This window comes from Bufo bufo, chromosome 4 (assembly GCF_905171765.1).
Source record: "Bufo bufo chromosome 4, aBufBuf1.1, whole genome shotgun sequence".
Taxonomy (NCBI): domain Eukaryota; kingdom Metazoa; phylum Chordata; class Amphibia; order Anura; family Bufonidae; genus Bufo; species Bufo bufo.
Window position 1 is genome coordinate 572,357,066 of NC_053392.1, and position 20,721 is coordinate 572,377,786.

Here is a 20,721-nt window from a genome sequence, read left to right on the forward strand (position 1 = left end):
AACGGCGCCATTTCAGGCCGGCACTTCATCATCCTTGGGGGTTAAGATCATTTTGCCGCGCGCGCGCGGCTCTGCTTCAGAGCGGCAGGGAGGGGGCGGAGCTTCCTACATGCGCTCCGCTACTTCCGGGTTCATCGCACAGTGCTGCGTGGAATCCTCTCTGCAGTGCGATCCGAAGCCGGTGCTGCTGCCTCTCCTCCACAGCCTCCTCAGTCTGTTCCCCTTACCGCTGCCGCTTGCATCATCCGGGTCTGGTAGGACTTTTAACCCCCTCCGTGCCACAGTACTGTCGCTTGGGTGTTATCCCCGTTTCTTTCCTTGGGGTCTCCCACTTTAAGTGCAACATCTTTGTTCCACCATGTCAGACCCTTCTGCAGCCGCCAAGCCTTGGTACCATGCCTGTACTGCTTGTAGGGAACCCTTTCCCCGGGGGCAGTCTGATCCGCACTGTACTGCATGCCGGGCTCCACCGCAGCCTCAGTCGCCCGCTGTGTCGCTCCCTGCTGCCTCTGACCCGCCTGACTGGGCTAGATCCCTGTCCCAGGCCGTGGAAAGCCTCACTCATGTCGTGGGCCGCCTAATAGACAGGCCGCCTACCCCGCAGGACGCCACTCTTACTGTCGCGCCCTCCGGGTCCACCGCTTCTGCCGCTGCAGCGGGTTCACTCTCCTTTAGTGACCCCTCCCGAGCTAGGCACTCTCAGAAGCGTATTAGAGTAGAGCGAGCCTCCTCCTCGGATGCCTCCCTCTCCCCGCCACGCGTGCGCACCCAGACGAGCCTCTCCTCTCCAAAGGATTCGCTCTCTGAAGGTGAATTGGCGGTTTCAGATTTGGAAATGGACTCGGCCCTGCCGTCCAAGCTAGCCTCAGCGATGGGTCAACTCATCTCTGATATTCGTGACACCTTTAAGGTGCAGGATGATCCCCCTAGCTCGGACGCAGCTAGCGTCTCATTTATCAGACCCAGGCAGGTCTCAAAAGTCTTTCCAATCCACTCTGATTTCTCCTCTGTGGTGTCTAAGGCTTGGGCTCGCCCGGACGCCCGTTTTGTCAACCCCAAGAAGCTGGACATTTGCTATCCTTTTCCAGCAGATGTCGTGGCCACATGGTCTTCCCCACCCAAGGTGGACCCCCCTGTGGCCCGGCTGTCAAAGAACACGGCCATCCCTGTTCCCGACGGGTCCTCTCTTCAGTCAGCGGAGGACCGTCGCATGGAGACCCTTTCTAAGGGCATTTTTGCTGCCTCCGGTTCTGCTCTCAGACCGGTTTTTGCCTCTGCTTGGGCAGGGAAAGCAATCTCTGCTTGGGGTGCGCAGCTGGAACAGGAGTTGGACTCGGACGTCCCTATCCAGGACCTGCGTTCCTTGGCCCAGCTTATTGTTCGGGCCGGGAATTTTGTTTGTGAGGCCTCCCTTGATGCGGGAGCCCTTATTGCACGCTCCTCCGCCCTGGCAGTTTCCGTCAGGAGGGAGCTCTGGCTGAAGGTTTGGAAAGCGGACGCTGCCTCCAAACGTTCCTTGGCGGGGCTACCGTTTGCGGGTTCCCGCCTTTTCGGGGTCCGCCTAGACGAACTTATTTCGGAGGCCACGGGTGGTAAAAGCACCCATCTTCCTCAACCCCAAGCCAGGGGCGCCCCCCGCGGACGCCCTGGTGCGTCTCGTTTTCGGTCCTCCCGCAGGGCCTCTGGGGCTCCCACCACAGCTGCCGCTTCGGCTCCTCCCCAGGACAAGCATAGGAAGCCGTTTTTTCGGGCGCAGCCCTCCTGGCGCAAGCCGCAGGCTGCCCGCACACCCGCAGCAAAGCAATCCTCTGCCTGAAGGCGCGCCCCCACCCACCCGGGTGGGGGGCCGGCTCCTCCTTTTCAGGGACGTCTGGTTGGCTCACGTCTCCGACGCCTGGGCCCTCGAAATTGTGTGCTCCGGATACAAAATCGAATTTGCATCCTTCCCTCCAGATCGGTTCTTTCGCTCCCGCCCGCCACGGGACCCGAAACGCGCGGTTGCGTTCTCCGCGGCCGTTCAAGCCTTACTGGACAGGGGGGTGATTACCCCCGTTCCTCTAGAGGAAAGGTTCCAAGGGTTCTACTCGAACCTCTTTGTAGTTCCCAAGAAGGGAGGTTCCATGCGGCCCATTTTGGACCTCAAAAAGCTCAACCGTTTTCTCCTCCTTCGACGGTTTCGGATGGAGTCCCTCCGTTCCGCGGTGGCTTCCCTGGAGCAGGGAGATTTCATGTCTTCCATCGATATACAGGATGCCTACCTCCATGTTCCGGTAGCCCGGTGTCACCATCGCTTCCTCCGATTCGCCGTGGGGGACCTCCACTTCCAGTTTGTCGCCCTTCCCTTTGGGCTGGCAACAGCCCCCCGGGTGTTCACCAAGGTCCTGGCCCCGGTTTTGGCCTTACTCCGTTCCAGGGGTGTTTTTCTGCTACCGTACTTGGACGATATCCTCATCAAGGCTCCGTCCCTTTCTCAAGCGGTTGCCAGCGTGGATCTCACTCTAGAGACTCTGACGAGGTTCGGTTGGGTCATCAACTTCCCCAAGTCCTCCCTTCCCCCCTCCAGACAACTGGTCTTCCTGGGAATGCTTTTAGACACGGGAGCGGCGGAAGTACGTCTTCCCTCGGAAAAACGTCTGATCCTCCGTGGGGCGGTTCGGGGTCTCCTTCTCCACCGTCGACCGTCCTTCCGCTTCTGCATGCGGGTCTTGGGGCAGATGGTTGCCTGCTTCGAGGCGATCCCGTTTGCGCAGTTTCACTCCCGCCCTCTCCAACGGGCGATCCTCTCCTCCTGGGACAAATCGCCGCAGTCTCTGGATCATCCCTTCCATCTATCGCCTCCGGTGAGGTCATCTCTCCGCTGGTGGTTACAGTCCCCTCTTCTGGGCAGGTCTTTTCTGCCACTCAACTGGTTGGTGGTTACAACCGATGCCAGTCTCTTGGGCTGGGGAGGCGTGTTTCCTCCCCGATCCGTCCAGGGCATTTGGTCTCCATTGGAGTCCAAACTCTCGATCAATGTCCTGGAGCTGAGAGCGGCCCTTTTGTCTCTACGACACTGGACTCATCTGTTGAAGGGTCATCCAGTTCGTGTACAATCGGACAACGCCACGGCTGTGGCGTACATAAACCACCAGGGGGGCACTCGCAGCGCTGCTGCAATGAGGGAGGTCTCCAGCATTCTCCGTTGGGCGGAAGCCCACGTCCCGGCCCTATCTGCAATTTTTATTCCAGGGGTGGACAATTGGGCGGCGGACTTCCTCAGTCGCACCACTGTCGACCCCGGCGAGTGGTCTCTTCACCCGGAGGTATTCGAGGCCATTTGCCTTCGTTGGGGCATACCGGACGTGGACCTCATGGCCTCCAAGTTCAATCACAAGGTCCCCGCCTATCTGTCCAGGGCCAGGGATCCGGGAGCTTGCGGAGCCGACGCCCTCGTTCTTCCTTGGCGAGGCTTCGCGCGTCCATACATATTCCCTCCCATCCCACTCCTGCCCAAGGTCCTTCGGAAGATCGCGGCGGAAGGCGTCTCGGTGATTCTGGTCGCTCCGGACTGGCCCCGCCGGTCTTGGTATGCCGACCTCATGCTGCTCCTGGCAGACGCGCCCTGGCCGCTGCCCGCCAGGGAAGATCTTCTCTCTCAGGGACCGATCTTCCACCCGCGTTTAAGGTCCCTACGTTTGACGGCGTGGTTGTTGAGACCACCGTCCTGACACGTAGGGGTTTTTCTGCGGACGTCGTCCGCACCATGATCCGCGCCCGTAAGCCGTCCTCTTCTAGGATCTATTATAGGACCTGGAGGACCTATTTGGGGTTCTGTGCCGATCTAGGGATTCCTCCGCTCCGCTTTTCTCTCCCACCGTTTTGTCCTTCCTGCAGAGCGGACTTGCCCAAGGTCTGGGTCTTAGTTCTTTGAAGGGTCAGGTGTCTGCGCTGTCCATTTTGTTTCAGCGCCCACTGGCCCCCCTTGGTCCTGTCAAGACCTTCCTTCAGGGCGTGGCTCACGCGGTTCCCCCGTACCGGCCTCCGGTACCGCCCTGGGACCTGAACCTGGTTCTCTCAGCGCTCCAGGCTTCTCCTTTCGAGCCTCTGCGGACGGTTTCCTTGCGACTTCTGTCCTGCAAGGTTATTTTCCTTGTAGCCGTCACCTCTCTTCGGAGGGTGTCCGAATTGGCTGCACTCTCCTGTCTGGAACCTTTCCTAGTGTTCCACCAGGACAAGGTAGTTCTTCGTCCGGTCCCTTCCTTCCTTCCTAAGGTGGTCTTCGCCTTTCATCTGAACGAGGACATCGTTCTCCCCTCTTTGTGTCCTTCCCCTTCCCACCCTAGGGAGAGGGAACTTCATCGCCTGGACGTTGTCAGGGCGCTCAAGGTTTACCTGGAGGTAACCAGCTCTTTCAGGCGTACTGACTCGCTCTTTGTGGTTCCGGAGGGGTCGCGCAGAGGGTTGGCGGCATCCAAAGTTGCTATCGCCCGTTTTGTCAAGATGGCTGTTACTGAGGCTTATCTCGCCAAGGGCAAGGTTCCGCCCCTCGGTGTTACCGCTCATTCCACTAGAGCGGTCGGGGCTTCCTGGGCTCAGAGAAATCGGGCTTCTACGGAGCAGATTTGCAAGGCGGCCACTTGGTCCTCCTTGCACACCTTCACCAAGTTCTACAGGGTGCATACTCATGCGTCGGCTGACGCTGCTTTAGGCCGTCTGGTGTTGCAGGCGGCAGTTGATTGATGCCTCCGGTGTTGGTCTAGTTTGTTCTGGTCCCTCCCTTCTGGGACTGCTCTGGAACGTCCCATGGTTTCCTGTGTCCCCCAAGGAATATGGGCGAGAAAAGGAGACTTTTGTATTACTTACCAGTAAAGTCTCTTTCTCGCTCTTCCTTGGGGGACACAGCACCCGCCCTTCATTTGGGTTTACAGTTGTGGTTCCGGCTTGGTTGCCCCCGTTGGGGCTTGACTGTTCTTTTTCCGGTTGGTGGTTATCTTTCACTACTTGGACACGCAACTGGCAGTCTCTTCTCCAGGCTGAAGGGTATAGCTGATGGAGGAGGGGCTTACAGCTTTCACTTAGTGTCACGCCTCCTAGGGAGCAGAGCTATACCCATGGTTTCCTGTGTCCCCCAAGGAAGAGCGAGAAAGAGACTTTACTGGTAAGTAATACAAAAGTCTCCTTTTTCCGGTATTGAGACCCTATGACAGATCTCAATACTGCAAAATAGAAACGCTAGTGTGAAAGTAGCCTAAGGCTGGGTTCACACTTGAGCGTTTTACAGCGCGTTCAAACACGCTGTAAAACGCTCAACACATGAAAACCAATGCTTCCCTATGGCCCTGGTTCTCACTTGAGCGTTTTACAGCACGTTTGAACGCGCTGAAAAACGCCCTACGCTCAAACAAGTTCTTGAGCTTCTTTGGGGCGTTTTGTCGCGCGTTTGCAGCCATAGGACACTGCTGTTAATCACACAAACGCGCGTAATACGTGCGTTGACTATGGACAAAAACGCGCGACACAAACGCGTGTTAAACGCGCATATCAAATATGCTCAAGTGTGAACCCAGCCTTACTCAATGGTGGGGGATCAGTTGTTTTTAGGAGCATTTTTTTTCCCCTTTTGATTTCACACAACCGCATACTAACAGAACGGATACATCCTGATGTAAAATGAAAATCCGTTTAATTCCAGGATTGAGATCCTCTGCCGGATCTCAATTCCGGAATTAACACAAGTGTGATCTACACTGCGGGTTGGCAACTCTGGGTGGTCTCTCTAAGGCCTCATTTACACGTCAGTGTTTGGTCAGTGATTTCCATCAGTGAATGTGAGCCAAAACCAGGTGCGGCTCTAAACACAGAACAGGTGCAGATCTTTCCATTATATCTGCTAAGGCTCGAACTCTGGTTTTGGCTCACATTTTCTGATGGAAATCACTGACCAAACACCGACCTGTGAATGAGGCCTAACTCTTGGATAACCCCATTAATATCTGATTGACAGGTGTCTGACTCCTTGCACCCCCGCCGATCAGCTGTCCTGCAGTAGCTCTGGCACCAGTACTGCACAACTCTATCCGTTCTGTAGGGGATATGGCCGATTATTGCCGCACTGCTCCCACAGAAGTGAATGGAAGTAGCGCTGCAGTTACCAGCTCCGTCCGCTACACAATGGACAGAGCTGTGCAGTTCTGGCACTGGAGCCACTGCACAACAGCTGATCGCCGGGAATGTGGGGTCTCGGACCACAGCCGATCAGATATAGATTATACTGAGGATAGGCCATCAATAGTAAAATTCCAGAAAACCCCTTTAATCTTTGCAGAAATCCAAATCTTCCTCGTTGTCATGCTTACTGCAGCTGCCACTGGGTTCAGGGCCCCTGTTCTCTTGATCAGTGGGGGTCCCAGCAGTAGGACCCTCTCCAATCTGATAGTTATCAGGATAGAGGATAACCTGTTATAATTGAAAATACCCATTTAAGGGAGTTTACCCTCTAGAAGTTGGTGAAAAATTGTCTGAAACTTTAAGTGGTACAAAACTTGTGCACAATTTTTATTTATTTTTTTGCTGCAAATTAATCTGGAAAGCTCCTAGATGGGACAAGCCCAGGCACTGAGCATATACACAGATATAATACAAAAATGTATCTTTATTGAAATTGATAAGTCAAATAAATAGATGCATAAATTGACAAAGACAAACACAACCACATGGAGAGTGCACAGAACACGTCGGGACATCAAGTTATAGCATTGCAAGTAGTGGAAAAGGTGGGATGGAGAAACAAGTCTACATAAATACAAAATCAAACCATGTGGCTCCACAACGTAGATACATTTTTTTTAAAAAAAAAACATGATTCACAACATATACACAATACAGACCCGGCTAGTGGCGCCTACAAGAGACCCCAAGAATTAATCTGGAATGCTGTTGCATTGAGCTTTGTAAATTTCCCCCATTATTTTTAAAGGGTAACTGTCATAATTTTTTATTTTTTGTTATGTAATTGGATTGGTCTGACTAAGGGTACTTTCACACTAGCGTTATTCTTTTCCGGCATTGAGTTCCTTCCTAGGGGCTCGATAACGGAAAATAATTGATCCGTTTTATCCCCATGCATTCTAAATGGAGAGAAATCCGTTCAGGATGCATCAGGATGTCTTCAGTTCAGTCTTTTTGCCTTTTCAGCATAGAGATAATACCGCAGCATGCTGCCGTTTTATCTCCGTCCAAAATTCCGGAACACTTGCAGGAATGCCGGAATTTTTTTTCCCATTGAAACGCATTAAAGATATGGCCCCGAGTGTTTTCGGATCCGTTTTTCCAGATGACACCGGAGAGACAGATCCGGCATTTCAATGCATTTGTCATACGCATCCTGATCTGTCTAACAAATGCCATCAGTTTGCATGCGTTTTGACGGATCCGGCAGGCAGTTCGGCGATGGAACTGCCTGACGGTATCCTCTGCCGCAAGTGTGAAAGTACCCTAAGTTTACCTTAGTTCCCTAGTTAATACTTTTGTATAGGTACTGAATCACCTAGTAGTTGCAGCATGTTCTTTCCTCCCCCAGGCATTTCAGTGGTGCCGCTAAAACAGCGTTGCTAGGTGTCCTCCGTCTCCTATCTTCTATATATAGAAGACGGAGGACGTAGTAGTGGGCAGTCCTGAACGCTGCGTGCGCGCTCCCGTCAGGCCGGGATATCGCAGATATTTGCGATTGTAAATATTCTAATCGCAAATTTTTAATCAACTACTCAGCAGGAAGAGGGTGTGTTTAAAGGGAACCTGTCACCGGGATTTTGTGTATAGAGCTGAGGACATGGGTTGCTAGATGGCCGCTAGCACATCCGCAATATCCAGTCCCCATAGCTCTGTGTGCTTTTGTTGTGTAAAAAAAACCAGATTTGATACATATGTAAATTAACCTGAGATGAGTCCTGTCCCTGACTCATCTCACGTACAGGACTCCTCTCAGGTCAATTTGTATATGTATCAAATCGTTTTTTTTACACAATAAAAGCACACAGAGCTATGGGAACTGGGTATTGCGGATGTTCTAGTGGCCATCTAGCAACCCATGTCCTCAGCTCTATACCCAAAATCCATGTGACAGGTTCCCTTTAAGGCTGGAGAAAGCCGATTGGTTGGGGTGAGGCTGCACGTTCCCAAGATGAGCCAAATTAATTCTGGGTAGTTAGGGAGGGAGGTCTTAGCCTCAGGGTAAGGGCATCGGCGGCCATCTTGAGAAGATAGTCAGAAAGGAGTCTTGTGAGGAGCGGTTGCTATGGACGGAATCTTACTAACAAGCGGTATGTGAGCACAATAATTAGTGATTATGGATTATCACCACGGCAGCAACAACCTATATGAAAATTACATTTTGAGTGAAAATATGACAGTTATCCTCTAACTTCTAGGATAAAGAATGTCTGGAAGACCTTGACAGTGTGTGTCTGTCAGCAGTCAGACGAGGACTCTTCACTGGGAATCTGACAAATGTGCACACTTTCTGTAAGTATCTGTGTGAATCACATGCAAAACCGATAATGATGCTGAAGACGGGTCCTTTCACCTGCTCCAGAAATGCTGCAGCAGATTGCATGTTTCTTTAAATTTGTCTTGTAGTCTTCTGCAGTTCATGGATTTGAAAATCATGGCAAAGGTATTGCACACGACCGTATGTATTTTGCAGTCCGCAAAAAACAGATCCACAAAAAATAGATGACATCCGTGTGCATTCCGTATTTTGCGGAACAGAACAGCTGGCCCTTCATAGAACAGTACTATCCTTGTCTGTAATGCAGACAATAATAGGACATGTATTTTTTTACAGACCGGACACGGAAAAAAAATAAGTTCTGTGCATGAGCCCTAACCCTGAGGATACCGGAGGTTTTTTCGTTTTTGTGTTTTCATTTATCTTCCCGATCTTGTCCCACGACAAAAACTTAATCCCTATCCACAGTATAGGGGATAATTGTCTGATCTGAGCCGCTCATGAGAATGGGGCCATGTTTCCCCATTAGATTGTGCTTGTGTGTCCACTGCTTCATTCAAAGAGCTGCTAGTTCTTATGTTCGGTGTGGGCTGCCGTGGTTGGACCCCCTTCCTCCCCACGATCAGACGCTACGTTGTTGCAATGGGACAACCCCTTTAAAGTAGCTGTCGTCTTTTCACATTCTCCTTTTGTTAAGGGTCTCCCTCAAAAATTAGCTGATCACAGGTTGTCCCACTAATCAGGGCCCCTCAGCTATCTGCTATTGTCTGTGTGGATATCTGGCAGCTGTTCATCAGTTTCCCTGCAGCACCTCTACAGGGGTAATAAAGTATTACACGATGTCCATTAAAACCAGTTGCTGTTTATCTACGGTACAGACACCTTGGGTCCTCCAGAGAGCGAGACTCTCCGTGTAGCCACTCTCTGCTCTAGATTATTGAGCTTCAGTTCATTCAGGATAGCCTAATTAGGTATCTAAACCAGACGGATACTTCTATGGAGATGGTTAGTAGCTCGCCGTGATGATCAAGAGCTGCATCCTACCAAAAGATATGCTGGTGCTCAATGAATGAGAAGAATATATGGTCCACAGAAGGATCGGCTTTGTACACCTCTGCTCTGAATTGTCTGTGCCAAGGAGAGGAGATTTATTAAAACTGGTCTAAAGGAAAACTGGCTTAGCTGCCCCTAGCAACCAATCAGATTCCACCTCTCATTTTCTAAAGGAGCTCTGAAAAATGAAAGCTGGAATCTGATTGGTTGCTGTGGGCAACTAAGCCATTTTTCCATTAGAGGTATTCCGATTTTAATGATTACATTTATTTATGTTGAGAATAGGAATTTTCTAACTTAATCTCTTTAAAATTTTACTTATTATATCTACATCTGCCTCTCCCTAAAGAAAAAATGGTACAGTCCATTTATTTCTATAGTCTAAAGGAGAGTTAGATAGGACTAAACATGGTGGCAGTCATGTGACCCTCAAATATATCATGTGACGTGGGTTTGTCAGACTGCCCAGGTATCTAACAGGTGGCACTGAGGAGCATAACATGTACAGTATATATAGTATTACTACCTACAACTGTCAGTGTCGATGTAGAAGCAGATTCATGTGTGTGTTGTGGTTTTATTTATTTTTATAACACTTATTTTTATCACCTTCATGACATCACTAAGGCTGGGTTCAGACCTGAGCGTTTTACAGCGCGTTCCTACGCGCTGTAAAACGCTCAACAGGCAAGAACCAATGTTTCCCTATGGGAAGGGTTCTCACCTGAGCGTTTTACAGCGCGTACGATCGCGCTGTAAAACGCCCGACGCTCCAAAAAGTTCTTGAGCTTCTTTGGGGCGTCTTGTCGCGCGTTCCCGTACATAGACTTAGCGGGAACGCGCGACAATAGGCGTTCGCTTGTTCCGGAGCCGCGTATGTCAGACGCCCGTAGAATCTCGCATACAGAGCGCGACATCCCGAACGCTCAGGTCTGAACCCAGCCTTAGAGACAGGCAGCCATTTTACAGATCACTACAGCGACACAATGATGTAGTTACTGTAATGACCACAATGAAAATCCTGATTCCACCACATGTATCTCACACTGTATGTAACACTGATTACTGAATGTCTGGGTGTAAAGAGGGTCACATGACTGATGCCATGTTCCGGTTAGGCCATGGGTGCATTACATAGGACTGATACATGGGGTCAACTGCCTGATATAAGAAAGGCATGTATGTAGAATTTTAAATACATATATTCGAAAATTGTATGATTTCCTATTATATAAACAAATAAATTAAAACATTTTAAACTGGAATACCCCTTTTAAACCCGTTTTGATGAATCTCCCATTTATATGTAACATGTATTGGAATTTTTCTTTTCAGTGTCATCCTCAATTACCACAATTTCAAAGGACAGAAACATAGTGGCTGCTTTAGGTGCTGCACTGTTAAAGTAAGTAAGAAAACTTATAAACGGACACATCCAGAGAACAATATCTGAAAATGCACTGTGTTTTATTGATAATTGTTAAACATTTTTTACAGAATTATTTTTTTTAGCGTTTTTATGCGTTTGTGTGAAACACCTTGGATTTTTAAGTGTTTTCATAGCGTGTCTCTTTTTTGGGAGTTTTCATTTTTTTTGTTTTGTTAGCCTAGGTTCACATATGTGGTGAATATTGCTTTTTTCTGTCACGAAATAGCACAAAAAAAAAAAGGGAAGTAGTGACTAATGTCGGATACCCTAGGTGTGCACCTGACCCCATGCACACGGCCGTGTCCGTTTTGCGGTCCACAAACAGTGGATCTTCAAAATACTAATGAGGCCCATGTGCTATCCACGTGTTTTTTTATATATATTTTTTTTATTTAATTTTTTTTGTGGACTGAATGACTGTGGTCCGCTTTTTGCAGAACGAACATACGAATGTGGAAAGCGCACAGACCCATGTGCTTTTCTGTATCCATATGTCCGTTCTGCAAAAAGACGGAACATGTCCTGTACTTGGCCACAAAATATAGGCCACGGAACTGTTTAAGTCAATGGGTCCGCAAAAAATGCGAATGCAACGCGGAAGGTATCTGTAGTTTGCAGACCGCTGTGTGCATGAGTCCTAAGTCTGAGGCTGCGCGGCAAAAAGTGTTGCCTAACAATCACCATGCAATATTATTGCGATATCGCATCTGATGATTGTCAATGGTGTGGCGATGCGACATCTCCGGGACTGCTACGCTGCAGTCTCAAGAAAACCAACGCTTGGATTCTTGGTTGCACGAGACTCTGCCGCCATGGACCACAATACAAGTTGTGTGTGACTGCACCTTGCCTGCGACTTTTCTGTGGTTGGCTTGCGTTTTTCCAACTCTAATATAGTGGTGTGAATTATTTTAGACCTGCTGTCACGTGATGCATGTTGCCACGTAGTCCAGCCTGTTAGGGCCGCACAGAATACCACTGCATGCAGTTTTTTTTTTTTTGTCCTGTATTTTCCCCATATTCTGTAACTGAGTCCTATAGAGAAGCCTATTGGAAAAATGCTTTATAAAAACTCCATGCCCAGAGTATGACCCAAAAGACGCTGTTAAAATGCCATGAAGCTCTGTTTGTAGGGCGTTTTATATTCAGCTATAGACATGGATGAAACATGGCCGCCCAAAAAAAAATATAAAAAAATGACGAATGTCACGAAAAGCCAGCCTTAGGCCTCTTTCACTCGAGCAATACGGATTGTGTCAGGATCTGTTCAGGGAAAAAACTGATGGTTTTGCACGCCAGTTCGTTCAATGCTGTCTGCGATTGCATTCAGGTATGTGCGGTTTTTCCGTCCGGATTGGATGTGTTTTTCACGTGTGTGAAAAAAAACCTGAAGAATAACAATCTACATCTCCTAGCAACCATCAGGGTAAAACACATTACATCCGGATTCCTTCCAGGCCCCATTCACTTCTATAGAGCCAGGGCTGCGTGAAAAACGCACAATGTAGAGCATGCTGCGATTTATTTATTTATTTATTATTATTTTTATTATTTTTTTCTTCCCTGAACGGAGAAAGGATGCATTAAAAACGTGCACAGACTCATCAATGAATAGGTCAGGATTCAATCTGGATGCTGTGCGTTTGCTCCACACATCGCACTTGGACGGAAATCTCGCTAGTGTGAATGAGGCCTTACGGAGGCACTTTTCATGTATTTGAAGACATTCTGTTTACTTCTAGTGACTGTGACATGACTCACTGAGCTGGATTTGTGGTCGCTTCCCATCCCCCCCCCACTGTTCTTGCTGATTACACATAGTCCTTTATTCAGCAGGGGGTGATGGTCTGCATAGATTTAGAAGTCCCACAGGATAAAGAAAAAATAATTGGTAGCTTTTCAGCATAGGTTGGGGATGTTCTGCAGGATACCTTTTAGCATTCATTTCTGATTACATAGGATCGGTGTATGTGACATGACACTGTATACGTCAGGGTTATGGTTGGTGCATGTGTCGATGTCCTCTGCATATTTGGAGATGTGAAGTTTAAATGCAATGTTAACCTTACATGGGTTGATTTTAGGGTTTTCTGCGGCGGCAGCCCCAGCTGGAACCCCTGGAGTAAGAAGTGTTCAATTCTCCTACAGCTCCCCCATAGGTGGAATAAATCATTACACAGTTCTTATTTCAAAGCTGAACCCAGACATATCCCCTGTTTTCACCCAGGCAGCCCCCCCAATATGAGCATTTCATGCTCCGATGCTCTCCTTTGCCCTGTGCTGAGGCTTTTTTTGGAGATCCGGTAACGTACCGACTATCTATGGGGAAAGCTAGGCGGAGGCTTCTGCCACCAGTATTGCCAGTGCCGTCACTAACACTAATGGGCGGGCTTTAGCACTGCCCTAGCCCGTAAAACAGCTAGGGCAGCGCTAAAACCCGCCTATCAGTGCCTGTGACGTCACCGGCAACACTGCTAGGCGAAAGCCTCCACCTAGCAGTGTAAAAATCAGTACAAAAAAGCCTTTGCCCTGCGCAGGCCAGAGGAAGGCAAGGGAGAGCATCGGAGCATTAAAAATACTCAGTGCTCATATCAGAGGGGCTGCCGGGGTGAAAATGGGGGTATGTCCGGCTTGAGCTCTGACAACCCTTTTAATGCCTCTCTCGCATGTCATTGAATCATGTACATGTGCACTCTGTGGTCTTCATGGACCGTTCACGTATCCATTGACTTTATGCTGCATTCACATGGCCGTATCCGTTTTGCGGTCTGCAAACTGCGGATTCACAAAGTCCGGATACCGGCCGTGTGCATCCCACACTTTCCGTGGGCCCCGTTTAAGAAATTTCCTATTCTTGTCCACAAAATCTAAAAGCTGCTGTCCGCTTTTTTTTTTTTTTTTTTTTTGCGCTCCAATGGAAATGAATGGGTTTGAGCACGATCCACAAAAATGCAGGTGGGACGCGGACAGAAAATACGGTCATGTGAATGTAGCTTTGATGTGTGTATTCACATAGACCGTGGGTCCGCGGTGACATCACAGTAGCATGCCCTGTTTGGTCCGTAATTATGGATCCCTCACACACATCATGGTCTATGGACTGATAAAAACCACGGACACAACATGGGCGGCATCCGAGTTCTATCCGGGCCATTGGTAGGAGATGCTCTGGAAACAAATTTTTAACCTAGCCTTCATCCTTCACGCACAAACCACTGACCATCTTGTTACAGATGTCACATGGACATGGATGTGTGAAAGAGGCCTAAAACAGTGGCCTGTCCATGTAATGTGTTTTTGTGCCGGGCGCTCCAGAGTGAGCCCTCCACCTGGGCTTGTAGAGGAGTCTGGTGGGACTTGCCGGGGTAGTCTCACAACCACGCTGTCGTTAACTAAGGGCCTAACATACAATAGAAAGCCATTCTCCTATTCGCCCGGCGCTCTATTGCACCACCGAGGGAGGTCGGACAACCCCTTTACCATCATGCCATTATTCTTTTTTTCTCCATTACTTTCAGATGTAGCAGAGCTGAGTATTTTAATTGAAGACTCTAGATCAATAGTGTGTGCCATGGGATTTGCCTGCAGCCCTGTGTAAACTAACTCCCAAGATAACGTATCAAAAAATTGCGCCGTAGAACAAACTGGTCCCTGCTACGGCATGACAAACTCGGCTCTGCTCTATAGGCAAGAGCAAGCGAGCCGATCTCTAATTATTTCTCCACTTCACTAGTGCTTCCGGAGAGATAAGGAGCGCTGGGTTGTGTGTGCTGCGCACGCTCATTTGTATGTTAATCCCGGGGGGGAGGCTCCTGATAACGTTGAATGGATGGATGTGATTAGGAGCCCTGACAATCTGCCAATATCTTCCATGAAGTGGGTGGGCACCCGCGAGACGTTTTCCCTGCTCGCTGACAGATTGCCGTCAGTTTTGTCACCGCTATGGTAAATTCTCACGCTGCCTTCTTCACAGCATATGACGAGGCACACATAATCGGGGGTTGGGGGGATAATTATCGTTCTTTTAACTAGTCTTGGAAATGAGCTGAAACTGCAACTTTTAATCACAGCCATTTATACCTTTTGATTTTTACCTTCAAGAACTGCTGTCTGTACCGGGTACCTGTGATGCCGCCCTGTCACATGTATCGGCTCTGATATGGTTCTCATTGGGTTACCTTCCATCTGTTCCCTGTATAAAAGCCCCAAATAATTCACCAGTGAATACAAATGTGTTCTAATTTCCGGTGGTATATGTATTTCGGAAAGCTGGGTGACAACCAATATGGCCGCCACGACATCAGTTGTCACTAGCTTTGGATCTTAATAGGCCTGTTGGTGCCATCGTCTAGTTATTGGTCCCATTTTTGCTGCACAACTGGTCAGATGTTCTGCTTAGGACGAACTTCATGGACATTTGGGTAGCTCCCGTAAAACGGTGATGGGAAGACTGTTCATTTTTTTTTTTTAGTTATACTAAAAATCTGCCCCACCCCATTGTATTCCTTTATGATAAAAAATAATAATAAAAATATCCTACATTCAGATTTTTTCCCTTGCCATTCTGAGTTTCCGCTTCAGTTCTCCTCTCTCTGTAAGGCTACAGCAGTGACTCGAGTCAGAAAACCAGTCAGTATCTGGTGTGGCCACCATCTGCCTCACACAGTGCCACACATCTGTCGCTTAGAGTAGATCAGGTTGTTGATTGTGGCCTGTGGAGTGTTGGTCCACTCCTCTCCAATATCTGTGCGAAGTGTCAGAATATTGGCAGGAACTGGAACACGCTGTCGTATACACCGATCCAGAGCGTCCCAAACATGCTCAATGGGTGACATGTCCGGTGAGTATTCTGGCCATGCAAGAACTGGGATGTTTTCAGCTTCCAGGAATTGTGTACAGATCCTTGCAATATGGGTCCGTGCATTATCATGCTGCAACATGAGGTGATGGTCGTGGATGAATGGAACAACAATGGGCCTCAGGATCTCGTCACGGTATCTCTGAGCATTCAAAATGTCATCAATAAAATGCACCTGTGTTCGTTGTCCATACCATACGCCTGCCCATGCCATAACCCCACAATGGGCCACTCGATCCACAACGTTGACGTCAGCAAACCGCTCACCCACACAACGCCACACATGCTGTCTGCCATCTGCCCTAAACAGTGAAAACCGGGACTCATTCATGAACAGAACACCTCTCCAACGTGCCAGACGCCATCGAATGTGAGCATTTGCTCACTCAAGTCAGTTACGACGACAAACTGCAGTCAGGTCCAGACCCCGATGAGGATGACGAGCATGCAGATGAGCTTCCCTGAGATGGTTTCTAACAGTTTGTGCAGAAATTCTTTGGTTATGCAAACCGATTGTTGCTGCAGCTGTCCGGGTGGCTGGTCTCAGACGATCATGGAGGTGAACATGCTGGATTTGGAGGTCCTGGGCTGGTGTGGTTACACGTGGTCTGAGGTTGTGAGGCCGGTTGGATTTACTGTCAAATTGTCTGAAACGCCTTTGGAGACTGCTTATGGTAGAGAAATTAACATTCATTGCACGGGCAAACGCTCCCTCGAACGTTGTGACATCTGTGGCATTGTGCTGTGTGACTAAACTGCACATTTCAGAGTGGTCTTTTATTGTGGGCAGTCTAAGGCACACCTGTGCAATATTCATGCTGTCTAATCAGCACCTTGATATGCCACACCTGTGAGGTGGGATGGATTATCTCGGCAAAGGAGAAGTGCTCACTAACACAGATTCAGACAGATTTGTGAACAATATTTGAGAGTAATGGGTCTTTAGTGTATGTAGAAAATGTTTCAGATCTTTGAGTTCAGCTCATGCAAAATGGGAGCAAAACCGAAAGTGTTGCGTTTATATTTTTGTTCTTTGTATGTTTCTAACTAGGCAATTGAAAGGACTTTACAATTCACTTACTTTATCTCCAGTTGCTGCTTTCTCAGATTTCACTAAGGGTCACATGACCTGTGATTTCATCCTCTCCCTGCTCTGATGATTCGTGCACAAGCTTGAGAGAGCAGATATGTGCCTGTACACTAGACTGTCACTGTGCTGGCCACACACACCCTGTACTGCCGGCTGCTGCTTATTGCTCTCTCCCTGGATTCTTGAGGGAAAACATTAACCCCTTCAGCTGCACAGACTCAGGGCTGAAGGCTTTACTCAGTAGCTGCAGGCAGTGAGGAGACAAATGCTGACAGAGGAGATCTGCAGAGCATTGCACAAGAACAGGTAGGGGGAAGATCCTGTGTGTATCAGCAGTGTCATTGTACAGCTGGGACTTCTAGTCCTACAAATACAACCTGCTGCTGAGTCTCCCAGCAGGCAGACATGTCACTCAGGGCAGCTCTTGTATTCACTCCCTTTGCAGAGCAGGGGGAGGGGCAGAGATTGGTGTTATTGCAGGTAAACAAAGGGCCATTAGAGAACCAGGGAAATGTGGATTTTTTTATTTTCTTTGCCTAAAACTTGCTTAGCTTAGTTATGTTACTGCCAATCAGATTTACAGTGCAATATAACTTTTTTCATAACTCGGACAACCCCTTTAAATGAGTTGATATTGGGATGTTGTGCTGCTGCAACACCCAGCAATCAGCTGTAGTTTCTGGGGAAGACCTGTTCAGTTCTCCCTGCAGCGCCACCATAGGTGAAATGAAGCATTACACCGTCCCTATTTAAAGCCTGTCCTTTCCAAACGTATTTGTGTGCAGGGCTCTCCAGAGCAACTTCTCCACTCTGGCTAATGGGTGAGGGTGCTAAAATGAATCGGGGGCACCTATACTGAAGGCCTTAAAATAAAGACTCCTTATACTCGCCTGTTTCTCCTCGCTGTTCTGAGTCGCAGCTCCAGCGGGAGGAGCACCGGAGAGAAACGGGTAAATGTACGATTTTATTTGAAGGCTGCTCTAATATCCTAAAATAAGGCTACTTTTTATACTAGCGGTTCTATTTTGCGGTATTGAGATCAGTCTTAGGATCTCAATACCAGAGAAAAACACTTGCGTTTGGCCCTATTCGTTGTCAATGGGGACAAAACGTAACTGAACAGAATGTTTCAGAATGCATTCCGTTCTGTTTGGTTGCGTTCCCATACTGGAGAGAAAACCGCAGCATGCTGCCGTTTTCTTTCCGTCATGGGATGCGGAGCAAGACGGATCCGTCATGACCCACAATGCAAGTCAAAGGGGACGGATCCGTTTAACTCTGACACAATAGAAAACGGATCCGTCCCCCATTGACTTTCAGCGGAGTTCCTGACGGATCCGTCTTGGCTATGTTAAAGATAATACAACCGGATCCGTTCATAACGGATGCAGACGGTTGTATTATCAGTAACGGAAGCGTTTTTGCTGAGCCCTGCCGGATCCAGCAGAAACAATAGTGTGAAAGTAGTCTACGTTTTTTCCAGCATACTTGTCTCAACCCTAGTCTGTTCCTTTGAAATCTGTCTGACCACTGGGACCCCATCGATCATTAAGGTGGTCCTGAGTCCAGTATGGAGGTATGGTCATGCGTGCTCACTCTAGGAGTCCAGTGGTCATGCATCTCTGGCACTGACGGAGAGCGCCAACTAGAGGCTCGGCTGTTTGTCAACCCCATAGACCTAGAATGGTGCCTCAGGGAGCACACTCAACCATGTTTGTACAATGAGCAGCAGTAGAGGGCTTGAGAACCCCATTCTGGGGAATATCCCAGTAATGGGCCCCTTCCCTCCCTCCAGCGATAAGACCTTTTGCGTGCAGTTACGGAAAATGATTGATAACTTATGCTATCATAGCACATTGCGCAGCTATCTCTGCTACATCTGCTTTGCTATATATGATTTATGTTTAGTATGTGTATAACATTTTACCAGCTCTCATTATGTGACCAATTACAGCAGATACCATAGTGTGTGCTCTGAATGAGGGGCTGTCCGCATTGCACTTACAGGGCACTGTTAAATTTGTGTAGGTGACAGGTGGTTTCACTTATTTGTATCCTTCGTATTAATACATTTTACATATTTTGATGCACTTAAAATTCCAAATGGCAGAGTGAGCGTGTAACGCGCTGTAGCTGCTTTTTCCTCTTAGAATGGGTTTATTGACATTTCTTGTCCTCTGCTGCCACCTACAGGTACAAAGATGTAGACATGATTGCAAAGGTAAGTGCATGCATTTTCTTTTTCCCTGAGTGTTGGTATGCTTGTGGTTATTAATTTTCTATAATTAAAAAAATATATAATTTTTTTTTATTTAAAGTATTCGTTTTTTTTTTATTAGCTTTTTCCAGGCTTCTTATTACTTTTGGTATCTTTTTGAAGGTAGTCCAGTAATGAGAGGTACACTTTCCAGGTATATTTCGGTAATGTCAAATTATCTCCTATCCACTGGCTAACTGGTCAGTGTGGGTCGGACTACTGGGACCCCAACCAGTCCTGAAAATGGGGCTCCCGTGCCCCTGTTATGATGGAGCAGCAGGTTGAGCCTGTGCTCTGTGGCTCGGTTTATGTGCTACTCCCATAGATAATGATTGGAGCGGCAGCATCTGTCCTCAGGATCGTGGGGGTCCCAGTTAGTTATCACCTGTCCAGTGGATAGGGGATAACTTGAAGTTATCGGAATACCCTGTTAGACCTCTTTCACATGATCGATACAGATTGGCTCAGGATGCGTTCAGTGAAACTCGCACCATTTCGCGAGCAAATTCAGTCAATTGTATCTGCAATTGCGTTCAGTGGTTCAGTTTTTTTTCCACGTGGGTGCATTCAGTTTTGATGCGTTTTCACACGCGTGAAAAAAAAAACAAAACTGAATATTTACAAACAACATCTCCTAGCAACCATCAGTGAAAAAACGCATTGTATCCGGACGCAATGCGTTTTTCACTTAAGCCCCATTCACTTCTATTGGGCCAGGGCTGCGTGAAAAACGTGCAATATAGAACATGCTGCGATTCTGATGCAATGCAGAAATGATGCGTGAAAAAAAAAAAATGTTGGTGGGCACGGACCCATTGAAATAAATGGCCCAGGATTCAGTGCGGGTGCTATTCGTTCACATCACGCATCGCCCCCTCGCGGAACACTCGCTCGTGTGAAAGGGGCCTTAAGATGCTTACTCGGGTACTGTCTAGGAAGTGCTGTCAGTGGGGCATGGATTCACGACCATTAAAACTTCCTTGATTTTACAGAAAACTGTTTAAAAAAGGGAATGTGCCATCAGAAAATGAACTATCATTTAAATCAAGTTTTTATATTGTAATTCTAAAATCCTGAAGTTTTTCGTACTGACCAGCAAGCCTAATATGTCAAGACTGCAGCTAGTCTTATTTACTGCAGAAAGTAGGTGATGTGAACATGGCGAGGAGCTGAAAGGGCTTAGCAATCCTGAAAGTTTCATAAACTTCTATTACACAATGATTTTGGTCTAAGACTGGACCGGCCCTTAAGGGGCTTTTCCAGGATTCTTATATTGACGGCCTATTATCAGAGTAGGCTATGAATATCAGATCTCTCGCCCCCCCCCTGATCAGCTGTTTCCAAGTAGCTCCGACTTTGTGACTACACAGCTGCCTCCATTATGTAGTGAATGGAGCCAGTAACTGCAGTACTGCTCCCATTCAATGGGGGCTGTGCTGCAGTAACCAGCTCCGTTCCACTTCACAGCTACAGTAACCAGCTGTACCTGGGGAGGAGCTTATAGGACAGGGTGCGGGGTGTTATAGCTCTCCTGATAAGATATTGATGG

The 20,721-nt window shown here is 48.1% G+C and overlaps 1 protein-coding gene and 1 long non-coding RNA gene across 2 annotated transcripts in view; one reads left to right on the forward strand and one right to left on the reverse strand.

Moving 5' to 3' along the window:
* LRPPRC (leucine rich pentatricopeptide repeat containing) overlaps window positions 1-20,721 on the forward strand; it is a 184,599-nt gene that overhangs the window by 48,706 nt on the left and 115,172 nt on the right. The window contains exons 13-15 of the mRNA XM_040430335.1: window positions 8,406-8,499; window positions 10,874-10,943; window positions 19,109-19,136. Coding sequence (XP_040286269.1) covers window positions 8,406-8,499; window positions 10,874-10,943; window positions 19,109-19,136 — 192 coding nt within the window. The remainder of the gene's footprint in view (window positions 1-8,405; window positions 8,500-10,873; window positions 10,944-19,108; window positions 19,137-20,721) is intronic.
* Window positions 7,518-17,190, reverse strand: LOC120999448. Its single transcript, XR_005778530.1, has 3 exons — window positions 17,179-17,190; window positions 15,699-15,700; window positions 7,518-7,652 (listed from the first exon to the last, which is right to left on the reverse strand). It is a non-coding gene; the product is annotated as an uncharacterized LOC120999448 (long non-coding RNA).